The sequence below is a fragment of the Ranitomeya variabilis genome, chromosome 6 (genome assembly GCF_051348905.1).
Source record: "Ranitomeya variabilis isolate aRanVar5 chromosome 6, aRanVar5.hap1, whole genome shotgun sequence".
Classification (NCBI taxonomy): Eukaryota; Metazoa; Chordata; class Amphibia; order Anura; family Dendrobatidae; genus Ranitomeya; species Ranitomeya variabilis.
This window is the reverse complement of record NC_135237.1, coordinates 345,386,475-345,412,607: the sequence shown is the minus strand read 5'-3', so window position 1 is coordinate 345,412,607 and position 26,133 is coordinate 345,386,475. Positions and strand designations below refer to the sequence as shown.

General features: G+C 41.1%; 1 protein-coding gene across 4 annotated transcripts in view; it reads right to left on the bottom strand.

Moving 5' to 3' along the window:
* HIVEP1 (HIVEP zinc finger 1) overlaps positions 1 to 26,133 on the bottom strand; it is a 311,461-nt gene that overhangs the window by 100,724 nt on the left and 184,604 nt on the right. For 3 of the 4 annotated variants that reach the window (XM_077269893.1, XM_077269892.1, XM_077269895.1), the window contains exon 3: positions 14,283 to 14,336. In XM_077269893.1, coding sequence (XP_077126008.1) covers positions 14,283 to 14,336 — 54 coding nt within the window. Of the gene's footprint in view, positions 1 to 5,853; positions 5,890 to 14,282; positions 14,337 to 26,133 lie in introns of those variants that run through there. The other variant, XM_077269894.1, reaches the window with a different exon arrangement.

The window sequence follows — 26,133 nt, the reverse complement described above, 5'->3', positions numbered from 1 at the left end:
GCACTCCCATAGACAGTCTTTGTTGTTTTTACGCACTCATCCGCATGCTCAAGATTGCGCAATATTTGACGCCTCAAAAAATGCAACATGTTGCGTTCGCCGGACACCGCGAAACGACGCAGGCGTACGCATCCGCATGCAAAAGCATATCCCTGCATACACCATGTTAAAGATATGTACACATGACACATACAGATATTACGCTGCGCACAGATACACTAATGTGAAACCTGGCTTACACTTCGCACCCCCTAAAAGAAATGTAACAAATTCTGCACTCCCAAATCAAAGTGCCCCCTTCCTTCTGAACCCCAGTGTGCCTAAACCACATTTAGTATCAACATGTTTGACACTTCTGCAGCGATGAGAGCCTGCCTAATTTATGGGTGCATATCTTCAGAACGTGCGGGGCATAATGTACTACAATGTACTGGGCACTACAACGTACTGGGACATACAATAGCAGATTTACAATTTTGACCCAGCAACATCCACTGCTGCTTGTTTCTGAAAAACACAGCTGGAGTAAATAAATCACCAAAGAGGTATAATTTTCAAAATGGGGTCACTTAAGGGGGCTATTCTGCTCTTCTAGCACTTAGCGGATCTGCATATGGAGTCCGCAATCTATTCTAGGAAAATATGTACTCCAGGAGGCAAATAATGCTCCATCCCTCCCAAGTCTCGCTGTGTGGCTAAGCAGTACTGTACAGTCACGTATTGGGTATTTCCACGTCGAGCAGAAATTGTGTCACAAATTTTGGTGCCATTTTTTATCTATTTCCCTGTGTGAAAATGTAAAATCTGGGGCTAAAAACTAAATTTTGGTGGTAAAAATATAATTATTTTTTATTCACTGCCCAATGGTATGAAATTCTGTGACACACCTGTGGTGTCAATAAAATCGCTGCATCCCTAGATGAATTAAGTTAGAAGTGTAGTTTGGGGTCACTTATGGGGGATCCTGATACCTCAGGGGCTCTGCCAATGACATGGCACTCTCAAACCATTCCAGCAAAATCTTAATTCCAATATGGCGCGTCTTCCCTTTGGAGCTTTGCACTATGGCTCAAATGTAGTTTTTGGCCACATATGGGTATCCGTGTACTCAGGAGAAATTGCACAACAAACTTTAGGATCCAATTTCTCCTACTATCCTTGTAAAAATGAAAAAATGTTGGAAAAATAGATATTTTTTCATTTTCCCAGTTCAGTGTTGTAAAATTCAAAAAAATTCTGCTCATCACATCTCTAGATAAATTCCTTCAGGAGTCTAGTTTCTAAAATAGGGCCGCTTGTGGGGGGTTTCCATTGTTTCAGCACATCAGGGGTTCTTCAAACGCGACATGGCGTCCACTCTCGATTCAAGGCATTTTTACGTTCAAACGGTGTTGCTTCCCTGCAGAGACCTGCCATGCGCCCAAACAGTAGTTTTTTCCCCACATAGGGGTATTGGCAAATTCAGGAGAAACAGCACAACATGTTTTGGGGTCTATTTTTTTCCTGTTACCCTTGTGAAAATTAAAAATTGCATTTATTCCTGTGAAGCAGCTGAAGAGTTAATAAACTTTCTTGAATTTGGTTTTGAGCAGTTTGAAGGGGACAGTTTTTAGAATGGTGTCACTTTGGGGTATTTTCTGTCAAATAGGCCCCTAAAGTCACTTCAAATGTAATGTAGTCCCTAAAAAATGGTTTTGTAAATGTTGTTAGAAAAGTGAGAAATTGTTGAGCAATTTTAACCGTTCTAGCTTCCTAACAAAATTTAAAAAAAAAAAAAAATGATGCAGATGTAAAGTAGACATGTGGTAAATGTTATTTATTATCTATTTTGTGTGACATAACTGGTTTAAGGAACAGATGATTGGCCTCGGGGAGACCAAAACATCCAACACCGCGGAGACACCATCACGTGTTTCTCAACGCAGTGATCCAGAACACTGCCCCCATCCCGTATGGGAAATATGCAAATGCATGTAGGATAGCTGCGGAGACACCATCACGTGTTTCTCAACGCAAGCAGTGAATAGCCAGGCCTTTCCCCGGGCAGGAACAACCACGGGAAGGGCAGCATCCAATAAAGGAAAACATCCAATACAGGAAAAACACCTATGCCAAGCATGGTATCCATCCACAGACAGATGTTTCGGGGTGTTTGCGCCTCATCAGTGTGGAGTAGGAATCTGGCTATTAGGAGCAGTGCCTAGTAAAAGGCTGTAAAGGAACAGATGATTGGCCTCGGGGAGACCAAAACATCCAACACCGCGGAGACACCATCACGTGTTTCTCAACGCAGTGATCCAGAACACTGCCCCCATCCCTTATGGGAAATATGCAAATGCACGTAGGATAGCTGTGTAGACACCATCACGTGTTTCTCAACGCAAGCAGTGAATAGCCAGGCCTTTCCCCGGGAAGGAACAACCATGGGAAGGGCAGTGTTCTGGATCACTGCGTTGAGAAACACGTGATGGTGTCTCCGCGGTGTTGGATGTTTTGGTCTCCCCGAGGCCAATCATCTGTTCCTTTACAGCCTTTTACTAGGCACTGCTCCTAATAGCCAGATTCCTACTCCACACTGATGAGGGGCAAACACCCCGAAACAGCTGTCTGTGGATGGATACCATGCTTGGCATAGGTGGTTTTCCTGTATTGGATGTTTTCCTTTATTGGATGCTGCCCTTCCCGTGGTTGTTCCTTCCCGGGGAAAGGCCTGGCTATTCACTGCTTGCATTGAGAAACACGTGATGGTGTCTCCGCAGCTATCCTACATGCATAACTGGTTTAAGGGCATAAGAATTAAGTTTAAAAATTGCTAAATTTTTGCCAAATTTCTGACATTATCACAAACGAAGGTAGGTCGCATCATCTCAGAATCACTGGGATCTGTTGAAGAGTTACAGAGTTATTACTAAATTACAGAGATATTATTAGATAAAGTGACACTAGTCAGAATTGCAAAAATTCGGCCTGGTCATGAAGGTGAAAACAGGCTTTGGGGTGAAGGAGTTAAACCCTCCTGTAAATAGGATCTGCATAGGGACTTACATTCTTCTCTGTATATGACTGATAGAAAGGAAGCATGGACAACAACTACACTGAAATGGTGAAGAAAATTTCCATACTGCTCATTCAGCACAAGATAGGTGTCTTTGGAAATATTTTACTTTACTAACTGGTTATCTGGATTATAAGGCTATGTTCACATGCTGGTTTTTTACTGCAGCCAAAACCTGATCTCTTGTCAGTTAAAAAGCAGGTTTTAATGGCTCTTTCGCAGCTTTTCTTGTTGCATTTTTCAGGATCTTAAAGTTCAGCTTTGTTTCCACCATACAAGCATGATCAATGCAAAATGTTAGGCCAGCAATGCAAGACATATGTGAAACCATAAAACATTTTTTTTAAAAAGGGCATTTTGATCAAATTACTTAGTGGAAATAAAATTTAATGTCTGAATAACCATTGACTATTCTAAACAAAAAAAAAAGTCCAAATGAGTTCATGAAAGAAGAGAATTGCAAATCGAAAACAGCAGAGGGAGTTGAATTGGTCAGACATAGTTTACCTAAAGGCCCCGTCTCACATAGCGAGATCGCTAGCGAGATCGCTGCTGAGTCACAAGTTTTGTGACGCAACAGCGACCTCCATAGCGATCTCGCTATGTGTGACACGTACCAGCGATCAGGCCCCTGCTGCGAGATCGCTGGTCGTGTCGGAATGGCCTGGACCTTTTTTTGGTCGTTGAGGCCCCGCTGACATCGCTGAATCGGTGTGTGTGACACCGATCCAGCGATGTCTTCACTGGTAACCAGGGTAAACATCGGGTTACTAAGCGCAGGGCCGCGCTTAGTAACCCGATGTTTACCCTGGTTACCAGCGTAAATGTAAAAAAAAACAAACACTACATACTCGCCTTTCGGTGTCCAGGTCCCTTGCCGTCTGCTTCCTGCTCTCACTGAGTGCCGCCGTACAGTGAGAAGTGATAGCACAGCAGTGACGTCAGCGCTGCGCTCTGCTCTCGCTGTACGGCCGGATCTCAGTCAGAGCAGGAAGCAGACGGCAAGGGACCTGGACACCGAAAGGCGAGTATGTAGTGTTTGTTTTTTTTTACATTTACGCTGGTAACCAGGGTAAACATCGGGTTACTAAGCGCGGCCCTGCGCTTAGTAACCCGATGTTTACCCTGGTTACCCGGGTGCTGCAGGGGGACTTCGGCATCGTTGAAGACAGTTTCAACGATGCCGAAGTCGTTCCCCTGATCGTTGGTCGCTGGAGAGCGGTCTGTGTGACAGCTCCCCAGCGACCACACAACGACTTACCAACGATCACGGCCAGGTCGTATTGCTGGTCGTGATCGTTGGTAAATCGCTATGTGAGACGGGGCCTTAAGACATTGGCAGTGCATTGAGTTGATTGGCATTGTTTACTGTCAAACACTTGTAAGGAAGTTGAGTTAGTTAGATATTGTTCAATCTCATACATTGGTCAGGCACTGTTTACTTTTACAAATTAGTAGGGAATTGAGCTGGTCAGGCACTGTTTACTTTAAACATAGTATTAGTACACATTAATTAAAATAATAATAACTGCTTTGCTCATGTAAGGTCAACCAAGACATTTTGGTTTAAACTTGGGAAAATCTTAAAAACAAATATGTCTCAGACCCTGATGTACCTGCCATTTTCACTTAAAATGCTGCAAAAACTGATGGCAACGTTTTTACTGCCTTTTTACATGTATTGCTTTCTCTGGGTGAAAAAAATGCTGCAAAAACGCTGAAAGAATTGACATGCTAAGTTTTAAAAAAAATCAGAAGTTTTCAAATTCAGTCAGAAAAAAAACAAACAAGCGTGTGCATGAGATTTCTGAAATCTCATAGCTTTTGTTGGTACTGTAAAAAGCAGCTTTCTACTTGCAGCAAAAAGACACAAGTGAACAAGCCTAAGGCTGTGTGCACACATTGCATTTTTTTCCATGCAGATGTCACAAAATTTGTAGGGTTTTCTGATGCCAGCAAAGTGAATGAGAATCCTAAAGTCTCGTGCACACGTTGCTTATATGGACTTGCAGATTTGGTGTAGAGTTAAATCTATTGCAGGTCAATTCTTTTAGCACTTTTCAAGCAGATTTCATTCATACTAATGAAGGGGAAAAAATCTGCACTAAAAACACCAGTAAAAAATTGAGGCGTTTTTCCTGTCAAAAGATGCAGAAATAGTGCATAAATACTTATGTGCTCAGACCCTAAGGCTATGTGCACACGTTGGGATTTTGATGAGTTTCCGCAGCATTTTTGGACACGCGGAACTGCATCAAATCCGCAGTGTAGTGCACAACCAATGTTAGTCAATGGGAAATTGAGAATTGGTGTGCACATGCTGTGTAAAAATATGCGGAATTGCAACATTCTATTTTCCGCAGCATGTCAATTCTTTTTGAGGATCTGCAGCGTTTCTGTACCCATTGACTTCCATTTATTCAGTCAAATCAGCCGCAAAACCAGTTTAAAAAGATCTGCGGTTTTGCTGTGGAGTTGCAAGCGAGAAATGCTGCAGATCTGGAGGAGGAAGAGAGTGTAGGCGGAGTGTGGGCGGAGACCATGTGCGTGTCTGTCTGCGGGGGTCTGCGTGTATGTGTGCGTGCAGGTCTGTGTGTGTCTGTTTGTGTCTCTGTGTGTGTGCTGGTGTGTGCGGGTCCAGGCATCGTCTGATAGGACTACTGCTCCCATCCGGCTATAAATGCTGTCACATATGACAGTGACAGCATTGCCGATCATGGGACAGTAGTCCCATCAGATGATGCATGTGTTCAATAGTAAAAAAAACAAAAAACAAACATACAACATACAGTACATACCCACCATTCACCTAGTCCCCCGACGCCCTCGTTCTCCTGTAACAAAAATAAAATAATAAACCAACCTAAACTTATCTTTCCGCCGTAGTCCATTTAATAACGAGTGTCCCACAATGATTTCCCATGTAGAACAGTGACATTGGGAGAGGTCACTGTTCTACAAAGCCCTCCGGCATGCACAGAGAGGAGGTAATCCTCCGCGATGTATCCCTCCACCGCCGGAAGAGAAGTCACCGCAAAGCTGGCGTGAAAAAAGTATCACGCAGCGTTGCCGTAAAGTGAGAGCCTGATCTCCGGTGACCTCTTCAGTGATGCACTGCAGGAGCCATTACCTCCTGTCAGTGCATCGCGGGAGGCCTACAGAGCAGTCACATTGTCGTGGGACACTAGTTATTAAATGGATTACATCAGAACAGGGAGTATTTGTGTTTGTTTATTTATTTATTTTTTTGCAGGAGATAGAGGGCGTCGCAGGAATTAGGGGTACAATAAATATGGGAAAACTGTCTTTCTTTAACCCTTTAACAACTATAGGATTAGTAATGGATAGGTATCTTATTGACGCCTCTCCATTACTAAGCAGGGCTTGATGTCATCTTACAATACAAAGGTGACATCAACGAGAAGCCAAAGAAGCCAAAAAGTCAAAAAGCCAGAATTACGTTATTTTTGGTTGCCACAACATTTGAATTAAAATGCAATAATGGGTGATTAAAAGATTGTATCTGCACCAAAACAGTATAATTAAAAACATCAGCTCAGTACGCAAAAAATAAGTCCTCACCCAACCCAAGATCATGAAAAATGGAGACGCTTTGGGAAAATGGCGCAATTTATTTAAAAAAATTTTGGAATTTTTTTCCACCACCTAAATAAAATAGAACCTTTACATGTTTAGTGTCTATGAACTCATAATGACCTAGAGAATCATAATGGCAGGTCAGTTTTAGCATTTAGTGAACATGGTATAAAAAAAAAAAAAAAAAAAAAAACAACTGTGGGATTTAACTTTTTTTTTTATTACAATTTCACCACACTACGAATTTTTTTTTCCCAGTTCACGGTATTTTAAAAACAATGGTGTCGCTCAAAACTACAACCCGTCCCCCAAAAAACAAGCCCTGACATGGACATTTTCACAAAAAAATAAAGTTATGGCTCTGGGAAGAAGGGGAGCAAAAAATGAAAATGATAAATCAAGAATACCTCTGGTCTTTAGGGGGTTAAAGAAAAACTAACAGGTCTGTGAGAGCCAGAATTCTTGCTGGTTGGTAGGTGATCAAATACTTACGGTATTTCATGCAATAATATATTCCTGGTGCCTTGGATCCTTTTCTAGATACTTTATAAATTACTGCAACTTCACTGTTTGGATGCTATGTATACCCTAAAGAGGCCATCATGCAAATGGTGTTCCCTGCTCTAAAGACAGAATGTTCTATTTGCATATGTCAAATATTCTCATTTACATTTCATGATTAATGTAAAGGGAGTCAGAGCATGAACTTGACGAGTGAGGCAGCTGAGTCAGGGAAGGCTTGAGATGAGAAGCACTTATGGAAAGGATGCAGAATGAAATGGTAATCAATACACAATATTATCACATTATATTTTCTAATCTGCACAATATTACAAGATGGCTTATTATCCAGAGACACGTCTACACTATTTCTCACTAAAGACAGTAAAGGCCTGACAGCAAGAACAAACCTACTTGTGAATGCAAATAACCCACTAGATGTACTAGGGAAAAATAAATTGTCCAAATGGACAATAGTCTCCACAATTAACGGGAAACTATCATGATGAAGATGGTGTCTGATGTACAGAAAGGATGCTACCAGCACAAAGTGCTGATCAGACTGCATTATACACAGTGAAATCCCTGCTCTTTGTATGCATACGAGTCCAGTGACTAAGGCTGCTTTCACACTAGCGTCGGTACGGGGCCGTCGCGCTGCGTCGGCCCGACGTACCGACGCATACTGTGAAGAAAATGCTCGACGTTGGCGTGCGGAAGCAGTCTTAAGACGCTTCCACTGCTTCATTGTAAGGTACGGGGAGGAGGGGGCGGAGTTTCGGCATCGCATGCGCGGTCGAAAATGGCGGTCCCGACGCACAAAAAAAGTTACATGTGACGTTTTTTGTGGCGGCGGTGCGCCAAAACATGACGCAACCGTCACACGACGGTTGCGATGTGTGGCACTGCGTCGGTAATGTTAGTCTATGGGGAAAAAACGCATCCTGCAGACAACTTTGCAGGATGCGTTTTTTCTCCACAACGATGCATTGCGACGTGCAGTGCACGACGCTAGTGTGAAAGTAGCTTTAGTCGTCCAACCGGCGGCATGAGATGACACAATATTGTTAGGCGGTCATTTGAGGCAGGCAGACCAAAGCAAGTATTGTGCACTGAGCGGCGATCTATACTAGATCACTCAGTGTGCATAAGCTGCCATGGTTCTCGGCAGAGAGTCCTGTCTACACAGGAGGATGAACCACAGAGCAATTATCTTTTATGTTGCGCAAAAAGTGATGTCGCCCAATGAATCAGCGATTTGCTTGTTTATCAGGTGATTGCAACAAGATAATCTTGAAACGAGCTTTCTTTAAAAAAAACGTTTATTCAGGACTATCTTGTAGTGTAAAATGTCCATTAACAGTCTTCCCTCTGTGACTGTACATGCAGATAGCTGTCAGTATCTACATAACGTCTCTTTCAGGCAGGTACGCTCCATTACTTGCCTGAGAAAGCGCTCAATAAACGTTATACAGAATTTATGCACTGCAATTTTAAAAAGACTTACTGTTCACATGTTCTTTTCCTTTATACGTCTTTTAACCATTTCACAATTATACAAACGTGAAGTGGTTAAAAACATAAAAAGTGGACGGCGTCTTGAGGACTCACTACCCTACCAGGGTTAGCAAGGAGCTGCTCGACCTTAAGTAAGCAATATGGTTACATGTATTCCAGACATGGTGGAAGGAAGAGGGGTTTCCATTGCTGCTGGTGACCGAAGTCCAAGAGCTGGATGCCTAATCAGAGCTGCACCAGCTCTGCCACTAGTACTAGGTTATGGAAAGAGCACCCCAGGGTGTAGAATTGGATTACAGGTCGGCGTTGTAAAGCAAATGATAGATTCACTTAAGTGTTTCAGTACTCTATAAAAAAAAGTTTAAAAAAAAAAATAGCAGGCGGCTAAGCCACTGTAAAGAGTGACAGGACAGAAAACAAAAAAGACACTTCAGGAAAACATTGTCTTCAGCCTGCAAAACTTTATGTGCTCATGAAGTGGCATACCCACAGAGAGGCTCCTTCTCTGGAGAACTTGATGCAACCATTTAATTGTGAATTAAGTAATGATATATATACAGTATATATATATATATATATATATATATATATATATATATATATATATATATATATATATATATATATATATATATATATATATATATATATATATATATATATATATATATATATATATATCCATCAATGAGTTTCTTACAACTCATTGTAACTCATTCTTGCTGGAATTTTAGACGATTCTTCTTTGGCAAACTGCTCCAGCTCCCTGATATTTGAAGGGTGCCTTCTCCAAACTGCCATTTTTAGATCTCTCCACAGGTGTTCTATGGGATTCAGGTCTGGATTCATTGCTGGCCACCTTAGAAGTCTCCAGTGCTTTCTCTCAAACCATTTTCTAGTGCTTTTTGAAGTGTGTTTTGGGTCATTGTCCTGCTGGAAGACCCATGACCTCTGTGGGACACCCAGCTTTCTCACACTGGGCCCTACATTATGCTGCAAAATTTGTTGGTAGTCTTCAGACTTCATAATGCCATGCACACGGTCAAGCAGTCCAGTGCCAGAGGCAGCAAAGCAACCCCAAAACATCAGGGAACCCCCGCCATGTTTGACTGTAGGGACCGTGTTCTTTTCTTTGAATGCCTCTTTTTTTCTCCTGTAAACTCTATGTTCATGCCTTTGCCCAAAAAGCTCTACTTTTGTCTCATCTGACCAGAGAACATTCTTCCAAAACGTTTTAGGCTTTTTCAGGTAAGATTTGGCAAACTCCAGCCTGGCTTTTTTGTGTCTCGGGGTAAGAAGTGGGGTCTTCCTGGGTCTCCTACCATACAGTCCCTTTTCATTCAGACACCGACGGATAGTATGGGTTGACACTGTTGTACCCTCGGACTGCAGGGCAGCTTGAACTTGTTTTGATGTTAGTCGAGGTTCTTTATCCAACATCTGCACAATCTTGCGTTGAAATCTCTTGTCAATTTTTCTTTTCCGTGAAAAAAGTGCCATGGGCTTTAAACTTCTTGATGACACTGCGCACGGTAGACAGGGTCATTCCATGTCAAGTGAACCAATGATTTTTACCACTATATTTTTAATTCTTTTGAGATTTTGTTATTTGGTAATAGTGTGTCAGAGAATGCAAAATGTGAAGAAAAAAAAAATTCTAGATTTTTTTTTTTATTTTTTATTGATTTTCAAAGTTCGGAAAAAGTGCGAATTTCGGTGTTGCCTGCCTTTACATTTCTCCCCATAACTCAGGCTAGAAAAGAGATAGAGAAACAAAATAAACACCATTCTACTCAGAACAGTACAGGCTTTCACCAGATATGTCACAAGAGTATCTTTGATAATAATTTACCTATGCGAACGCAAGCGCAAAATTTTAAAACGCATTTCCGAAAAAAACGTTTAATTTAAAAATTTCAAAAACTGCACATGTGCCTGCTATGCTCCTATTCACATCTGTACCAAAATACAAGATGGGATCATGATGGGATCATATTTTAAAAAATAAAATTATTACAGTGTCAGTTCAAAAATCTTGATTTCAGATCTGCTCAGCTTGTGGTCTAACAGTGTGGGGTCTAGATTTACCAAATAATCCATGATTGCTAGATATTACTGTATTATTTTATTATGTTACCACTTAGAAGCAGGAGAGGACAGAGGAGAAGCTTTGTTAGGGCTGAGGATGACCAGGGGTAGACGGTGACTGCAGAGCAGATGACCGGCCGGCAGCTCGGGTCTCCAGAGGCCGTATTCACACCAAATCTTATCACCCAGGAAACTCCTCAAATGGAGGGAGAAAAATATTCCTAACATCCAGTTCATGTATTGTACAAACCAGGACTACGGGGGGGAGGAGGAGTTTGTTATAACATCGGTTACAGGAAGCAGAACCCATCACAGGGACTCCGCAATACCGGACTGTCATCCCATGTAGTAGAAATAAAGACAGTGACGTCCATGACGTGGTAGAAGGCAGCACAAGATCGGCAATGGATGACAACTGGTGATGTGACCTGTGAATATGATCAGCGCTGACGGCTACGACTCTCCAAAGATTGTGAAAATGAAGACGTAGAAGTGACTTTTCTGCACCGTCTGGTCCAGCGCCGTCCTTTGTGTATCCAAGAAAATCAGACATTGTAAAAGTGAACAAAAATCAGATATAACTCAGGTGGAGCCGAGCACCATGACAGCCGGACATACTCTGACACAGAAGGAAACGGCCATTGCTAGTGAGCGCTTATGGACAAGATGACATTTCACCCACTAGAAGGGACACATTGATGATAACAGGCCAGTGTAAAAACCTACTATTAATTGTTTGATTAGTTCATATTTTATAGTACGAGGATTTAACTACTGTACTATTCTTCTTAAACACTTCAGAAATGTCATGTTTAGTGATATAGTAGAAAAAAAATTGTTCCATGTATAAATAGGTGGTAAAAATATTGGTTCTTTTAATCTTGTTTTTAACATAATTAGGACGAGACTGTATTTAGAAAACCACACTTGAGGATGTGATCACCTTTTATCTTTTGGCTTGTTCAATGAATTCAGGTTGAAAATGCAGAGCAAGTTATGATGATTAAGATGTAATTATTCTGGCACTTCGGTATTTGTTTTTTGTGTTTCTTTATTGTTACATATAAATGTTGAATGCAGTAAGTTGTAATTTGAAAAGAAAAAAGGAAGAAACTCACACAAACATAAAATCAGATGATTCAAGGCTTAAAAAAAAATACAAATGTGATAGATCCCAAGTTGAATCCCTGTACAAATATAAACAAGGACAGAAATAACACACATGCATTTTTTCACAATTTTAAAACATACGTTTTTTTCAGAATTGCGCATCAAAATTTTTAATTTGATTTCTCCAAAACAAAATATAAAGAAACATAGTCTTGTGACATATCAAATGAAAGCCAGTACCGTTCGGAGAAAAATGATGCCTCTCCCACCTCTTTATCTTAATTCTAGCCCGAGATATGATAAAAAATGTAAAGCCATACCAGGCCAAAATCCATGCTTTTTCAAAACTTTAAAAATCTGTAAAAAATTAACTGATGAAGAAAAAAATTCTAAACTTTTAATTTGTAATTAACTAAAGTTGTACTTCATAAAAACAAAAAATAAAAAAAATCTAAAGACGTAAGGTAAAAAAAAATATTCATATTTGGATCACTTGATATGGAATGACCCGACACAGGAACATTCAGGTCTTTGGAGATGGACTTGTAGTCTTGAGATTGCTCATGCTTCCTCACAATTTGGTTTCTAAGTCCTCAGACAGTTCTTTGGTCTTCTTTCTTTTCTCCATGCTCAATGTGGTACACAAGGACACAGGACAGAGGTTGAGTCAACTTTAATCCATGTCAACTGGCTGCAAGTGTGATTTAGTTATTGCCAACACCTGTTAGGTGCCACAGGTAAGTTACAGATGCTGTTAATTACACAAATTAGAGAAGCATCACATGATTTTTCGAACAGTGCCAATACTTTTGTCCACCCCCTCTTTTTATGTTTGGTGTGGAATTATATCCAATTTGGCTTTAGGACAATTCTCTTTGTGTTTTTTCATTTAAGACAAATTAAATGAAGATAATAATAGCAAAGAACTTGTGTTTGCAATCATTTTCAGGAAGAAACTGAGTATTATCTGATAGAATTGCAGGGGTGTCAATACTTGTGGCCACAACTGTATTATATATATATATATATATATATATATATATATATATATATATATATATATATATATATATATATTATTTATTTTTAACTATACTGCAAGGTGTCAAGTTTTTTGTGGCCTATATTTGGACTATTTTTTTTTTCCTTTTTGTATCCAATTGCATTGGTGACAATACTGTGCAACAACTGACCAAAAGAAAATGTATACCATGCAAAATCAAATTGTAGAAGAGCTAAAAGAAGGGTGAGCCATGTATAACCCCATGCACAGCACTTATTGGCAGCTTTCTGTGTACACTCTATATTAACAAAAAGCTACTAATCAATGGTGGGGGTAGGGTAGGAAACCAAGCAGGTGGGAAGGTGTATATAAATGATTGGTCGCCATGAAGCCCCGAGCGCCTGTACTTGATATGAACAGTCACTCTGTGCTGACAGTGCCTTTAAATCCTAAGTGTGTGCTCAGACAGGAGCAGCGCACTGTTCATGGGTCTATTAAGCCATCAGCGAGGGGACTCAGGATTCGGACCCCAATGGATTTGCAAGAAATCAAAGTGCCTGCTGAGTATGAATACGACATTAGAAAAGATTACTTTTTAACAGCAGCATCGGAGACATTAACAATAATGGAAGAAAGCACAATTTAACATAATCAGTCACATGACTGACCTCTACCTGAGATTAACCCAAGTAGTCACCTCGTACTGTACTGAGTGGTAATGGTATGTGCAGACGATGACTGACAATCCAGCAGCATCAAGCTCCTTTTATGCCGGGAATTCTGCATGTACCTATGGACAGAATGCTGCTGATCTCACTGGAGCAGACTGACAAGTTACTCAGAGCAAACTGCGCCTAATTTATTAAGAGGAGCATGACTCTTTAGAACCACTGTAAGATGTTTCAGTCTTACAATACAAAGACAGAAAATGAAATATAGGGCACTTACAAATGAGTGTAGACTTCTGCTTGGATATTTTAGCCATTTTTATTTTTTTTTTAGAATTGACAAATTGGTTGGAACGCAATTGTCCATGTCCCCTCCTGCTGATCCGAGGTCTATACCTCACCAATAGTGGAAAGTATCAAGTAGATAAAAGTTGAACATTTTAGCAGAAACCCGAATATTAGCACATTTTTATGTGAGAAATCTGTGGAAAAGCCATCAATAAATTCCCACCACTATGATCTGGTGTTCTGAGTAAAGAACATTAGAGTTACAAAACAAGGTATATGGTGCGGTAACGCTGGTAGATTGCTATATACAGTAACTTTCTTCTAGTTTATGGGCCACCACACAGGACCCGCGGCTCGGGCCGCAGTTCCGAGATTCTCTTTACTATCCCCAGGGTGCTAGTCTATAAATACAATATTTATTTATTAAGGTATACAAACTGTAGAGATGATTTACCTTTTTGGGGTTCCTGAGGATTGTTTAGCTTCTTTTGGGCTTCTTCTATTTTATCTAAAATAAAAACAAAACATATCATTGGTATTCACAAGTGGAGTGCAAAACCAAACAAAAACAATACGTTTTATTTTCCAAGAAACGAATCTTTAGTTGTATGATAAAACAACACAAATATGATGATCCGGTACAAACAAGAAAGAAAGCCACAAGAATAACCAATCACAAACTGTAATCCCTAGTAACGTATCTCTACCAGAGTCACCCCTACAAAACCATGCTCTCAAACAGAACGGCACTCTATTCTACTTACTTTTACTAAAATGGAGCTTTTGCGTTTTTTTTATATCCTTTACAACATGGGAAAAATGGTTTCAGACTGAGTAGATGGCATCTCAAAGGAAAAGTGGACTATCTATTTCATCATCACTGTAATACCCGAAATAGGAGCCTGACATTAACAAGTTTCTTAGTGACCAGTAGGTGGCAGTCATGTGAATACCCTGTAATATTACTCCTAGGTCTCTGTGTATATGATGAATGTGGCTCCAAAACAGGAGTGAAACAAACAAACAAAAAAAAACAACTGTTATGTCTAACATGGTTAAAGGGGCTATCCACAGACAAAAAAATATACATTATATCTTTTATATATCAGGAAATAATTTACTAATGTACCATTGATGAAAATGTGTGCAAACTGTAAAGCGCTGCGGAATATGTTTGCACTACATAAAAAGATTATTATTATTATTATTATTAATACACTAATAGACTTGTCTTCAGTGCAAGTGGTTACATGGTCTCATGGGTGGCTTCCAGCTATGGTGTGACATGTCTTGCAGTCAGAGAATATTGGTTCACCTACATTGGCAAGTTGCTGGGAAGTAAGGAAGAGGATGCTGGGATTTGCAGTCTTTGCTCTAATCCAGCTTTTGAATGGGGTATCTAAAATGGCAACTTTATCTTTATTTCGTGATGTCTCAATAAAACATAAAAGGTGTTGGACCTTTTTGCTTTGAAAAGGTTTTTTTCTATTGCACCAAAAAAAATTCTCATTTTACAAAAGACAAACCTGACACCTCATAAAGGGAATCTGTCAGCAGGTTATCGCTGTGTTTTCTTAGAGCGGCATGATGTCAGGGCAGAGAACCTTATTTCAGGGATGTGTCACTTACTGGACTGTCTGGTGTAGTTTTGATAGAATTCTTGTTTGTGTGCTGTAGATGTAGTAGTGCTCAGAATGCTGAGCTGTGTATAAACCCACCCACACCTCCGATTGGCAGCTGTGTACACCGCACATGGTCAGCAACCTGCCAATTAGTGGTGAGGGCGGGGTTACATAAGTTAGCTGGTCTGACCTGCACTTGAGATCTATTGATGCACTGATAATCTCCTGCTGATAAAACACTGATTGTACTGAAACTACAGCACACAGCCCAGTAAGCAACACATCCCTGGAATCAAGTTTAATTGCCCTATGTTATGTTGCTCTCCGATTAAATAGTAAAAACCAGCTAGGCTATGTTCACATGCTGCGGTTTTTGCTGCGGATCCGCAGACGTTTTCCATGCAGGGTACAGTACAATGTTACCCTATGGAAAACCAAATCCGCTGTTCCCAAGTTCATTTTTTCCGCTGGAAAATCCGCGCTGATTTTCTGCGGAAAAAAAGAAGTAGCATGTCACTTCTTTCTGCGGATTCCGCAACTGTTTTCCACCTGCACCAATAGGAAAGTGCAGTTGGAAAACCGCAGTGGAATCTGCAGGAGAAACCGCACAAAAAACCGCAGGGAAATCCACCGCGGTTTAGCACTGCGGGATTTCCAAATCAGGACCTGAAAAATCCGCAGAAAAAAAAGGATGGTGTGAACAAGCCCTAAGAGATTCCCTTTAAGATACAAATCAAATATTCCAAGTTACACAAAGGCTGTTTTAATTTAATCTCCGCTAACTACACAGAGAAAAGTTGTCAGATAAACCTCTGAACATTGTTGGGTTCATGTCAGGATGGAGTGAGATCATGCATATGTGCAAAAATATTAAGCTGCAGAAATCAATCACACCTTGCAGAAACCCATCTGGCTTTAGCACTGAACAAAACAAAAACTTTTAGATTTGGCTAAAGCAAAATGTCCTTAGGTGACTGCCAGCCTATCGGCTGCTGTGAAGTTTACTTGCGGTCTCAATTAATGTTCTAATTACGCAGTTATAAAAATATATCTTCTACAGAAGATATAAACTCTTATGAGTCAGTGCTAAGATTAGCTAAAAATATGCTGTAAAGGCTTTTTATAAGTAAGTGCAATAGAAAAAAAATATCCTATTCAAAGATATCTGAAAAAAAAAAATGTTTCACTTAAATTAAGAGACGACTATAATAACGCTATAAAAAGACTATAAAATTGTGTTACACCCTTCTGTCAAGATGTGAAAATTGTATTACTCTATCAAAAATTAAAATAGAGGACTTCAAAGTAGTGGACTACAAGCTTTTGTACAAACTGAACAGATTTAAAAAGAGTTGTCCTCTTTCAGAAAATCCCTGTCCCAGGGTTCAGTTTATTAAAAGAAACAAATAATCTGAGCTTTACTCGCCCTCCCCGGGGCCACCACCAAGTGTGTTGCTGTCTGAAATTGGTTGCAGTGCCGACATCAAGTCAACAATGTGGCTGCCCACGTAGATGGAAGGACCCGCTGAGAGTGGCTGAGCTCAGCAACTGGCCGCTGCCCTATCGACATGACGCCAGGGACGCAAATATGGCGGAGTATTAGTGGTGGACCACTGGAAGATTGAGTATAGAGCGGTTTATCATTTTACAACAATTTTAAATGCTTCCTAAGTGTTTAAAAAGGACCCTTAGTCTGCTTACCCTCCTTGTGGAGTGTGTCAATGACTGCCTTCTGGACATCTGTCAAGTCAGGAGTCTTCCCCACGATTGTGGAGCCTACTGAAACAGACTAAGGGACCTTCCTAAACGCTTAGGAAGCCTTTGCAGGTGTTTTTTGTTAATTACTCTAATTTACTGAGATAATGACTTTTGGGTTTTCATTGGCTGTAAGCCATAATCATCAACATTAACAGAAATAAACACTTGAAATAGATCACTCTGTTTACATGACTTTCACTTTTTATATTGAAGAACTGAAATAAATTATCTTTTTGATATTCTAATTTTGTGAGAAGCTCCTGCATCAGCGTTGGCTTCACTCTCCCCTCATTTGGGCAAATCTAGTCAGGGTTACGTGATGCAGAGCCCATCTAGTCAGGGTTACGTGATGCAGTGCCCATATAGTCAGGGTTACGTGATACAGTGCCCATATAGTCAGGGTTACGTGATGCAGTGCCCATATAGTCAGGGTTACGTGATGCAGTGCCCATATAGTCAGGGTTACGTGATGCAGTGCCCATATAGTCAGGGTTACGTGATGCAGTGCCCATATAGTCAGGGTTACGTGATGCAGTGCCCATATAGTCAGGGTTACGTGATGCAGTGCCCATATAGTCAGGGTTACGTGATGCAGTGCCCATATAGTCAGGGTTACGTGATGCAGTGCCCATATAGTCAGGGTTACGTGATGCAGTGCCCATATAGTCAGGGTTACGTGATGCAGTGCCCATAGTCATCGTTATGTGACGCAGTGCCTACATAGAGTAATACGACGCAGTGCTATATAGTGAGGGTTATGTGATGCACTGGCTTATATACCTAGGGTTACAAAATGATCATTCCTTCAGAAAATAATCGTCAAGAGACTGGGGAACAGGGAAGGAGTGTCAGCTCACCACATTGTCGCAGCATGGATCCGGCTGTGCTTCACGCACGGAGGAGCCTGGGATCCGGCTGAAGATAAAGAGCCAAGAAGAAACTCTAGAATAGCAGCAGGTATAGGAGATACAATCCAAAAATTTATTGCAAACTTGTTTAAAATACAGTTCCTGGTGGTTCCTCCAGTGTGTGTAAACATAAGTTTGCAATACATATTTGGATTTTCGCTCACATACCAGCTGCCACGCTAGATTTTCTTCTTGGTTCTTTATCTGAAAATAATAGTTTCATATAAAGTAGATTGGCAGATTGTACCACTGTCAGATCGCCATTGAAATATGCATCTTGTTTTCTACACAAATTTACACTTTACTGGAAAACATTTTGTCCTGAATTCAGAATATTTTTTTTTAGATCTTTACTCCTACAGAGTTAACATTTTGGAGTTTATTCCCTGGTGTGCCATGATTCACTAAGAAGTAATTCATATACTGTATATCTGTGTAATATATATATTTTCATGCATATATTTATACACACAGCTTTTTCTGCCTAACTGACATATGTGTAAAGCTGTATATTGTGAAGTTTATATAGACATACAGCTCTGGCAAAAATTAAGAGACCACTGCAAAATTTTCAGTTTGTCTGATTTTTATCTTTATAGATATATTTTTGAGTAAAATGTAAATTGCTCTTTTATTCTATAAACTACTGACGACATGTCTCCGAATTTACAAGCAATAAATTTTGTATTTATATTCAGAAAATGAGAAATGTTCAAAATAACAAAAAAATGCATTGCTTCCAGACCTCAAATAATGCAAAGAAAACAAGTTCATAATCATTTAGAAACAACAATACTAATGTTTTAACTCCGGAAGAGTTCAGAAATCAATATTTTGTGGAACAACCATGATTTTTAATCACAGCTTTCATGCGTCTTGGCCTGCTTTCCACCAGTCTTTCACACTGCTTTTGGGTGACCTTATGCCACTCCTGATACAAAAATTTAAGCAGCTCTTCTTTGTTTGATGGCTTGTGACTATCCATCTTCCTCTTGATTACATTCCAGAGGTTTTCAATGGGGTTCCGGTCTGGAGATTGGGCTGGCCATGACAGGGATTTGATGTGGTGGTCCTTCAGCCACATATTGATTGATCTCGCTGTGTGGCATGGCGCATTGTCCTGCTGGAAAAACAGTCCTCAGTGTTGGGGGAACATTGCCTGAGCAGAAGGAATCAACTGTTTTTCCAGGATAACGTTGCATGCAGCTTGATTCATAGGTCCTTCACAAAGATTAACCTGCCCAATTCCAGCCTTGCTGAAGAATCCCCCAGATCATCACCGATCCTCCACCAAATTTCACAGTGGGTGCAAGACACTGTGGCTTGTACGCCTCTCCAGGTCTGTCTAACCATTGAAAGACCAGGTGTTGGGCAAAGCTGAAAATTAGACTCATAAGAGAAGATTACCTTACTCCAGTCCTCTATGGTCCAATCCTTATGGTCTTTGGCAAACTTCAGCCTGGCTCTCCTTTGCTTCTCATTAATGAAAGGCTATTTTCTAGCTTTACATGACTTGAGCCCTGCTTCTAGGAGCCTGTTACGAACTGTTCTTGCCGTGCACTTCACCCCAGCTGCCATTTGCCATTCCTTTTGTAGGTCACTTGATGTCATCCTGCGGTTGCTGAGTGACATACGAATAAGATGACCATCATCCCAGTCATTGGAGAGTCGTTTTCGCCCTCTGCTGGTCTGTAGCTTTGTCGTCCCCAATGTCTGCTGCTTGACCTTGTTGTAATGGACTGCCATCTTAGAAATTTTAAGGATGGAGGCAACAGGACGCTCACTGTATCCCTCTGCTAGTAAAGCCAGAATTGAGCTCTTCTTTTCCTCACTCAAGACTTTTCTTTTCATCTCTTTTGGCATGGCTCTAAGTTATTTTTTCATTCCTATTACTTTTGGGATATTACTAGCACTTGTTTTGCCATCCAGCTTGTCCTATTGCAAGAGGATTGTGAACACAACAGCAGAGTTTATTATACTTTCCTTCATTAAATAAGATTTGGTTCAGGTGATCACCTAATCAGAAGCACATTAAGTAGAATGAGGTGTTCTCTGGTGGGAATTCAACTGACACTAGAATGGAATAACTGTCAGACATGTAGAGAAGCTGATTTTTAGAAAACTGGCAGTGGTCTCAATTTTTGCCAGAGCTGTACAGGTAATAGGATGAATCTACCCAGTCATGTCCTCTGAATGACCTAGTGCTATCCTTTAAAGATGTTGTCCGGTCTAACACTACAAGTCTGTACGTGACTGCCGACTTGTGAATCCTCACATCGCGGCGGGCACTGCGGAGTATCCATGCTGGGAACAGCGATCATGTGACCGAAAGTATGCAACAATATGCAGAGCGCAGGATGTGAGACTAGTCTTAGACTGGACAACCCCCCTTGTTTACCCAGCAAACATATCTAAATGATGCTGCGGATACTTCCATCACATAACTCTAGAATATGCCATATTATTAGGGCCATCTGAGAATTTTACACTTTTATTCTCCTACATCGATGAGAGAGAAAATGCCGATTTGGCACTAAATCTATAATTCCCGAGGCAGACAAATTACTCTGAAAAAAGGAAAGCAACATAATGCCCTCTTCTGTCACCTGCTTACTTCATTGGTCCTTTATAAAGAGAACATAGAAAGCAGAGCAAAATCTAATCCAAGAGGCATTGCCAGGAACAATAGGAAATCAAAGTCCAGAAACGTAACACTTGGAAAAACCCAATTAAATAGTGTGCACAAGACCGACCTAACCTCCTCTACTATTTATCTCAGTTACACTTTTTGTTCATTTGTAATCCATGCTAAAAAATAATGAATGGCTTATTGAGCTACAGTTGTCATGTAAGAGCTTGCAGGAATCTACGATCTGCATATTCTGCCTCCTAAGCAGAGACCAGAAGGTGCATATATATACACACATACATATACACACATATATATAAAATACATATTCAAGGTTTGTCCACTTTAACCTTGCAACATTCAGGAGCTTGCAGGAAGATAAACAAGCTATATAAAATTATCCAAAAATGCAGTCAGTTTTTTTTTAATTTCACTAACTCTTTAGAATTTCTGCCTCAAAAAGGGTCCAAATGTCCAGAGATAATGTACAACTTTTATACAAGTATTGGCCTAAATTTAGGAGGAATGTACAAATGGACGCTATTTCTAGTTTCCTGTACTTTCCAAAGAGAAATGTCGTTTGCAGATTATAGTCTCCTGCAAAACTATTTCTCTCTTTCAGAAACGACCAGCAGCTTATGGCAGTAGAATTATGAATTGTAGAGACTATATTCACATACTTGGTACTTAGCAGTATGTGGTTAATAGGATTTGAGCTTCAAAAAAGTGCCCCTTGAGAAGCGCACAACACCAGCCAGGGTGCACACAGAGTGCGGAATCTATCAAAACATGACAACAGCGCCCGATATTGGAAAGTAACTACAAAGGTTTGCGCGATAGTAACACTAATCACTCCACCATGTGCCATTTAGGAAGTATTTTGCCACAAGTGGATAACGATATTAATGGCCATAAATGATTTTCTGTAGGCATTAATAACACTTTTCTTAAAAGATACTAATAGTAATGCAAATTGATTTGAATTCTGTACATTCAGTAGCGTAGCTACCGGGGGAGGCAGAGGGAGCCCCTGCAGCTACCCTAAAGGTACCTTCACACGAAACGACATCGCTAGCGATCCGTGACGTTGCAGCGTCCTGGCTAGCGATATCGTTTCGTTTGACACGCAGCAGCGATCAGGATCCTGCTGTGATGTCGCTGGTCGCTGAATAAAGTCCAGAACTTTATTTGGTCGTCCGATCGCTGTGTATCGTTGTGTTTGAAAGCAAAAGCAACGATACCAGCGATGTTTTACACTGGTAACCAGGGTAAACATCGGGTTACCAAGCGCAGGGCCGCGCTTAGTAACCCGATGTTTACCCTGGTTACCAGCGTAAAAGTTAAAAAAACAAACAGCACATACTTACATGCGTCCCCCAGCGTCTGCTTCCTGACACTTACTGAGCGCCGGCCCTAAAGTGAAAGTGAAACCGCTGTGCTGTTAGGGCCGGAGATCATCATTAACCATACACAGCTTTGCAATGAGGTCAGAGCTAGCACAGTACAGCAGAAGTGAACAGTCTCATTATAAACACATTTTCACTACAGATGTCCTCTCATAGGGCTTCAGCTTTCATTTCACAGGCAGTCTGTGTGCAGGGAGGCAGTACAGCAGAGCTCACAGCACTGCAAATGTGTTCATAATGAGACAAGGTTCACCTCTGCAGTACTGTGTTGGTTATAATCAGGCACATATACGTGGCAAAGCTGCAACCAATTTGAGAGGACGACTGTAGATGCAAATGTTTTTGTTAGGAGAAAGTTCAGTTCTGCTTTAGGCCATGTTCACACTTTGCGGGTTTTACCGCGGATCCGCGGCGATTTTGATGCTGCGGGTCCGCAGCAGTTTCCATAGCGTTTACATTTACATGTAAACCCTATGGAAACCGCAATCCGATGTGCACATGCTGCGGGAAAAACCGCGCAGAAACGCAGCGGTTTAAAACCCGCGCAGAAACGCAGCGGTTTACATTCCGCAGCATGTCACTTCTTTGTGCAGAATCGCTGCGATTCTGCACAACATAGGAATGCATTGATCCGCTAACTTCCCGCATGGGGCTGTGCCCACGATGCGGGAAGTAAGCGGATCATGTGCAGATGGTACCCGGGGTGGAGGAGAGGAGACTCTACTCCAGGCCCTGGGAACCATATTAGTGTAAAAAAAAAGAATAAAAATAAAAAATAATGATATACTCACCTCTCAGCGCTGCACGCGGCCGTCCGGTCGCAGGGTTGCTATGCGAGCAGGACCTGCGGTGACATAGCGGTCACATGACCGTGACGTCACGAAGGTCCTTCTCGCACAGCATCTTTGGAACCGGACCGCCGCGTGCAGCGCCGAGGAGATCGGGACATCAGAGGGTAAGTATAACCATTTTTTATTATTTTTAACATTACTATTGATGCTGCATATGCAGCATCAATAGTATAGGAGTAAACAAGCAGCGGAAACCGCAAAACAAACCGCGATAAATCTGCAGGGATAACCGCAGCGGTTTTGCTCTGCAGATTTATCAAATCCGCTGCGGGAGAACCCCGCAAAGTGTGCACATAGCCTTACTGTATTTGTTATTTTCTCACTGGAGAGCTGTATGTTATCTCTAGGATATGTGTCTGGCCCACAGATCTTAACATGCTCATCCTCGGCTCCATTGTTTATGAGACAGCAGAAAGCTGCGCATGGTATTTTGAAGCAGCCCCGTAGGCAAAGAATGGAGTGGAGGTCAAGTATGCACACCTATTCTCCATTCACGTCGTCCTATGTTCCAGAATCCTGATCTCGCTTGGCCCCAACAGTCGGACACCCCAGCGATCAGTAAACTATCCTCATTCTCACAGATAGGGATAACTTTCTGAGAAAAACCCTTCAATGCTCCCTGAGTGAGACACCAGCATAAGGAGAGTCCAATGGGCCCCAATACAACACTTATACCTGGGACCCACCTGCTTGTTTGTCAGCTGTATGAGTCCTCGTAGCATTCGAGACCCTGTGAAGACGTACGTGTTCACCTCATGTAACAACGTCCCCATCCTGTAATAACGATCCTGTCACTTTTCTGTAATGTCCCTCATCTTGTGCCCCTTTTCTGTAATAATGTCCCCCATTCTGGGCCCCTTCCAGATATAATGTCCTCCATCTTCGAATTTTCCTGGTATAATGTTCCACATCTTGGGCCCCTTCCAATAATATATGTCCCCCATCATGAGCTTCTTCCAGTAATGATATCACTTTTCTGTTGCTCTTCCCCAACAAATATAAAAAAAAAAAACAATCTTACTATCTCCCGCTCCCACAAAGTGAGGGCTCCTCTTCCATAGCCACCACAGAAGATGGCAGCTGACTTCAGTCTCCATGCTCCGCCAGTGACTTGCACGGCAATGTCAGTTGTCAATCTCCGATTGGCCGGCAGCGTGTATGCAGGGCAGTGGCCCAGTGGGTCTCTGCGCTACAATACACTTCTTCTGAATGTACATGCTTGGATGCACATCTAGCTGAAAGAACTGCTGGCATTGACGGGCTGCCTCCAGAATGGACCCTGTTTTGAGAGTATTTAGTGTGTTTTTCAGGAAAAATATATAGCTTTGTACTGTGTTAGCCAGTAGATAGAAAATATTAAGATTTGAGGGCCCACCGTGGTTGATACCTGCTAATGCATTATTCCTTTGTCCTGTGTATAAATATGTAACTCTTCAGCTTTTGTGTTATTCTATGCCTGATGAAGAAGACACCAGAGTAGTCTGGAAAGCTTGCAATTTATTACCATCTTTTAAGTTAGCCGTTAAAAGGTATCAACTACTGAGAACTCTCAATTCTAATATTTTTTACAGTTTTTTTCTGCATTCGTTTTAAATTTCTGTGGGCCAAAATGAACATATGTTAAAGCTGAACCGGTTTAGCAAAACAGTATTTGCAATAGCTTACAACACAGTTGGCGTATAGAATTTAAATCAGATCATAAATATGACGGAGCAGGCAACAGCATCATATAGGCAGATGTACTTTTCACTGCTGGAAATTCTTGGAAGGCAAATCTGTAAACTGGCATTATTGGAAATGTCTGGCCTATGCAGCATGGCGACCGGCCATGTCTTTTGTAACCAAACAAAGAAGCAGAACTGTAGAAAGTATGGCCTGACGGTGCTGTATTATGTTTCAGCACCTGGTAAAGGCTGTGCAGTAATGCTAATGTGCAAAGCGTGTGAGGTCACCCTGTGTGCTCACAGATTAGTACTCAATATATTGCAAGCGGTCATGCTGATGCTAATCTCATTGCAAAGCCCAGACAGCCACTTAATGCATTTTTTTTCAGAACAGCTCTTTTAGCTGACAGGATGCCGGCTTCTAGGAAATCCAAATGACTCATACTTCTAAATCATTTTCTCAGTTTATTAGTCTAGATTAAAAAAAACAAAAAAACAAAAAAAACGTGCAATATAGATAAGAAGAGGGTAAATTCCTGAAATAATATGGATGGGACCTTTTGACTACGCATAACTAGGAAAAGTCACAGTTGTTCACTTGGCAAAAATAACACAAAAAAGGTTAATATGCAAATTGCCTCTTCAGAGAAAAAGAGGACTTAACTCTACAGCGCCACCTGTTGGAAGTAGCGATCCTACAAGTCACAATCAACCCTATAACGAGTCGTGCAATATGACTTAGGATAAAAGCCAAATCAGTATCTCAATTCGCAGACACAGTGTTTCGGGCTGTTGGCCCTCGTCAGTGCGAAGCATGAGAACTGATTTGGCTAGGTGAGAGGCTCTGGACTGGGGTCTAAGGGGTAACGTTTCTCCTTATGGAGAGTGACATACCATCTGGCTTGTCAAGGTAAGGAGGCTTATTCGCCGTGCAATGCTCCTCTGGGAAATTTAATATGCAAATTGCCTCTTCAGAGAAAAAGAGGACAAAAAAAAAGGTTAAAATTATAACGCTGCACCCAAATATTCCAACCACAAACATATTGATAACGATATCCACACAAAAAACCTGAATGATTTCCTAGTACCAGCAAAATGAATGAGAATCCTTAAGTCTCATGTACGTTGATTTTTACTTGCAGATTTGCAGCATATTTCAATCTTCAGTGTGTCAAGTCTATCAGCATTTTTTTGCTGCAGAATTAACCCATACTAATGAGTAGGGAAAAATCCAACAAAAACGCAACCAAAACAGAGCAAAAATGCTTATTTTATGCAGAGTTCTCTCAAGATACCAGCATTTGCAGCAGAATTTTGAACTGCAAGTCCTGAATGAGAGCACATACCCTAAAGGCCCCGTCTCACACAGCGACGCTGCAGCGATACAGACAACGATGCTGATCGCTGCAGCGTCGCTGGTTTGTCGCTGTGTGGTCGCTGGGGAGCTGTCACACAGACAGCTCTCTC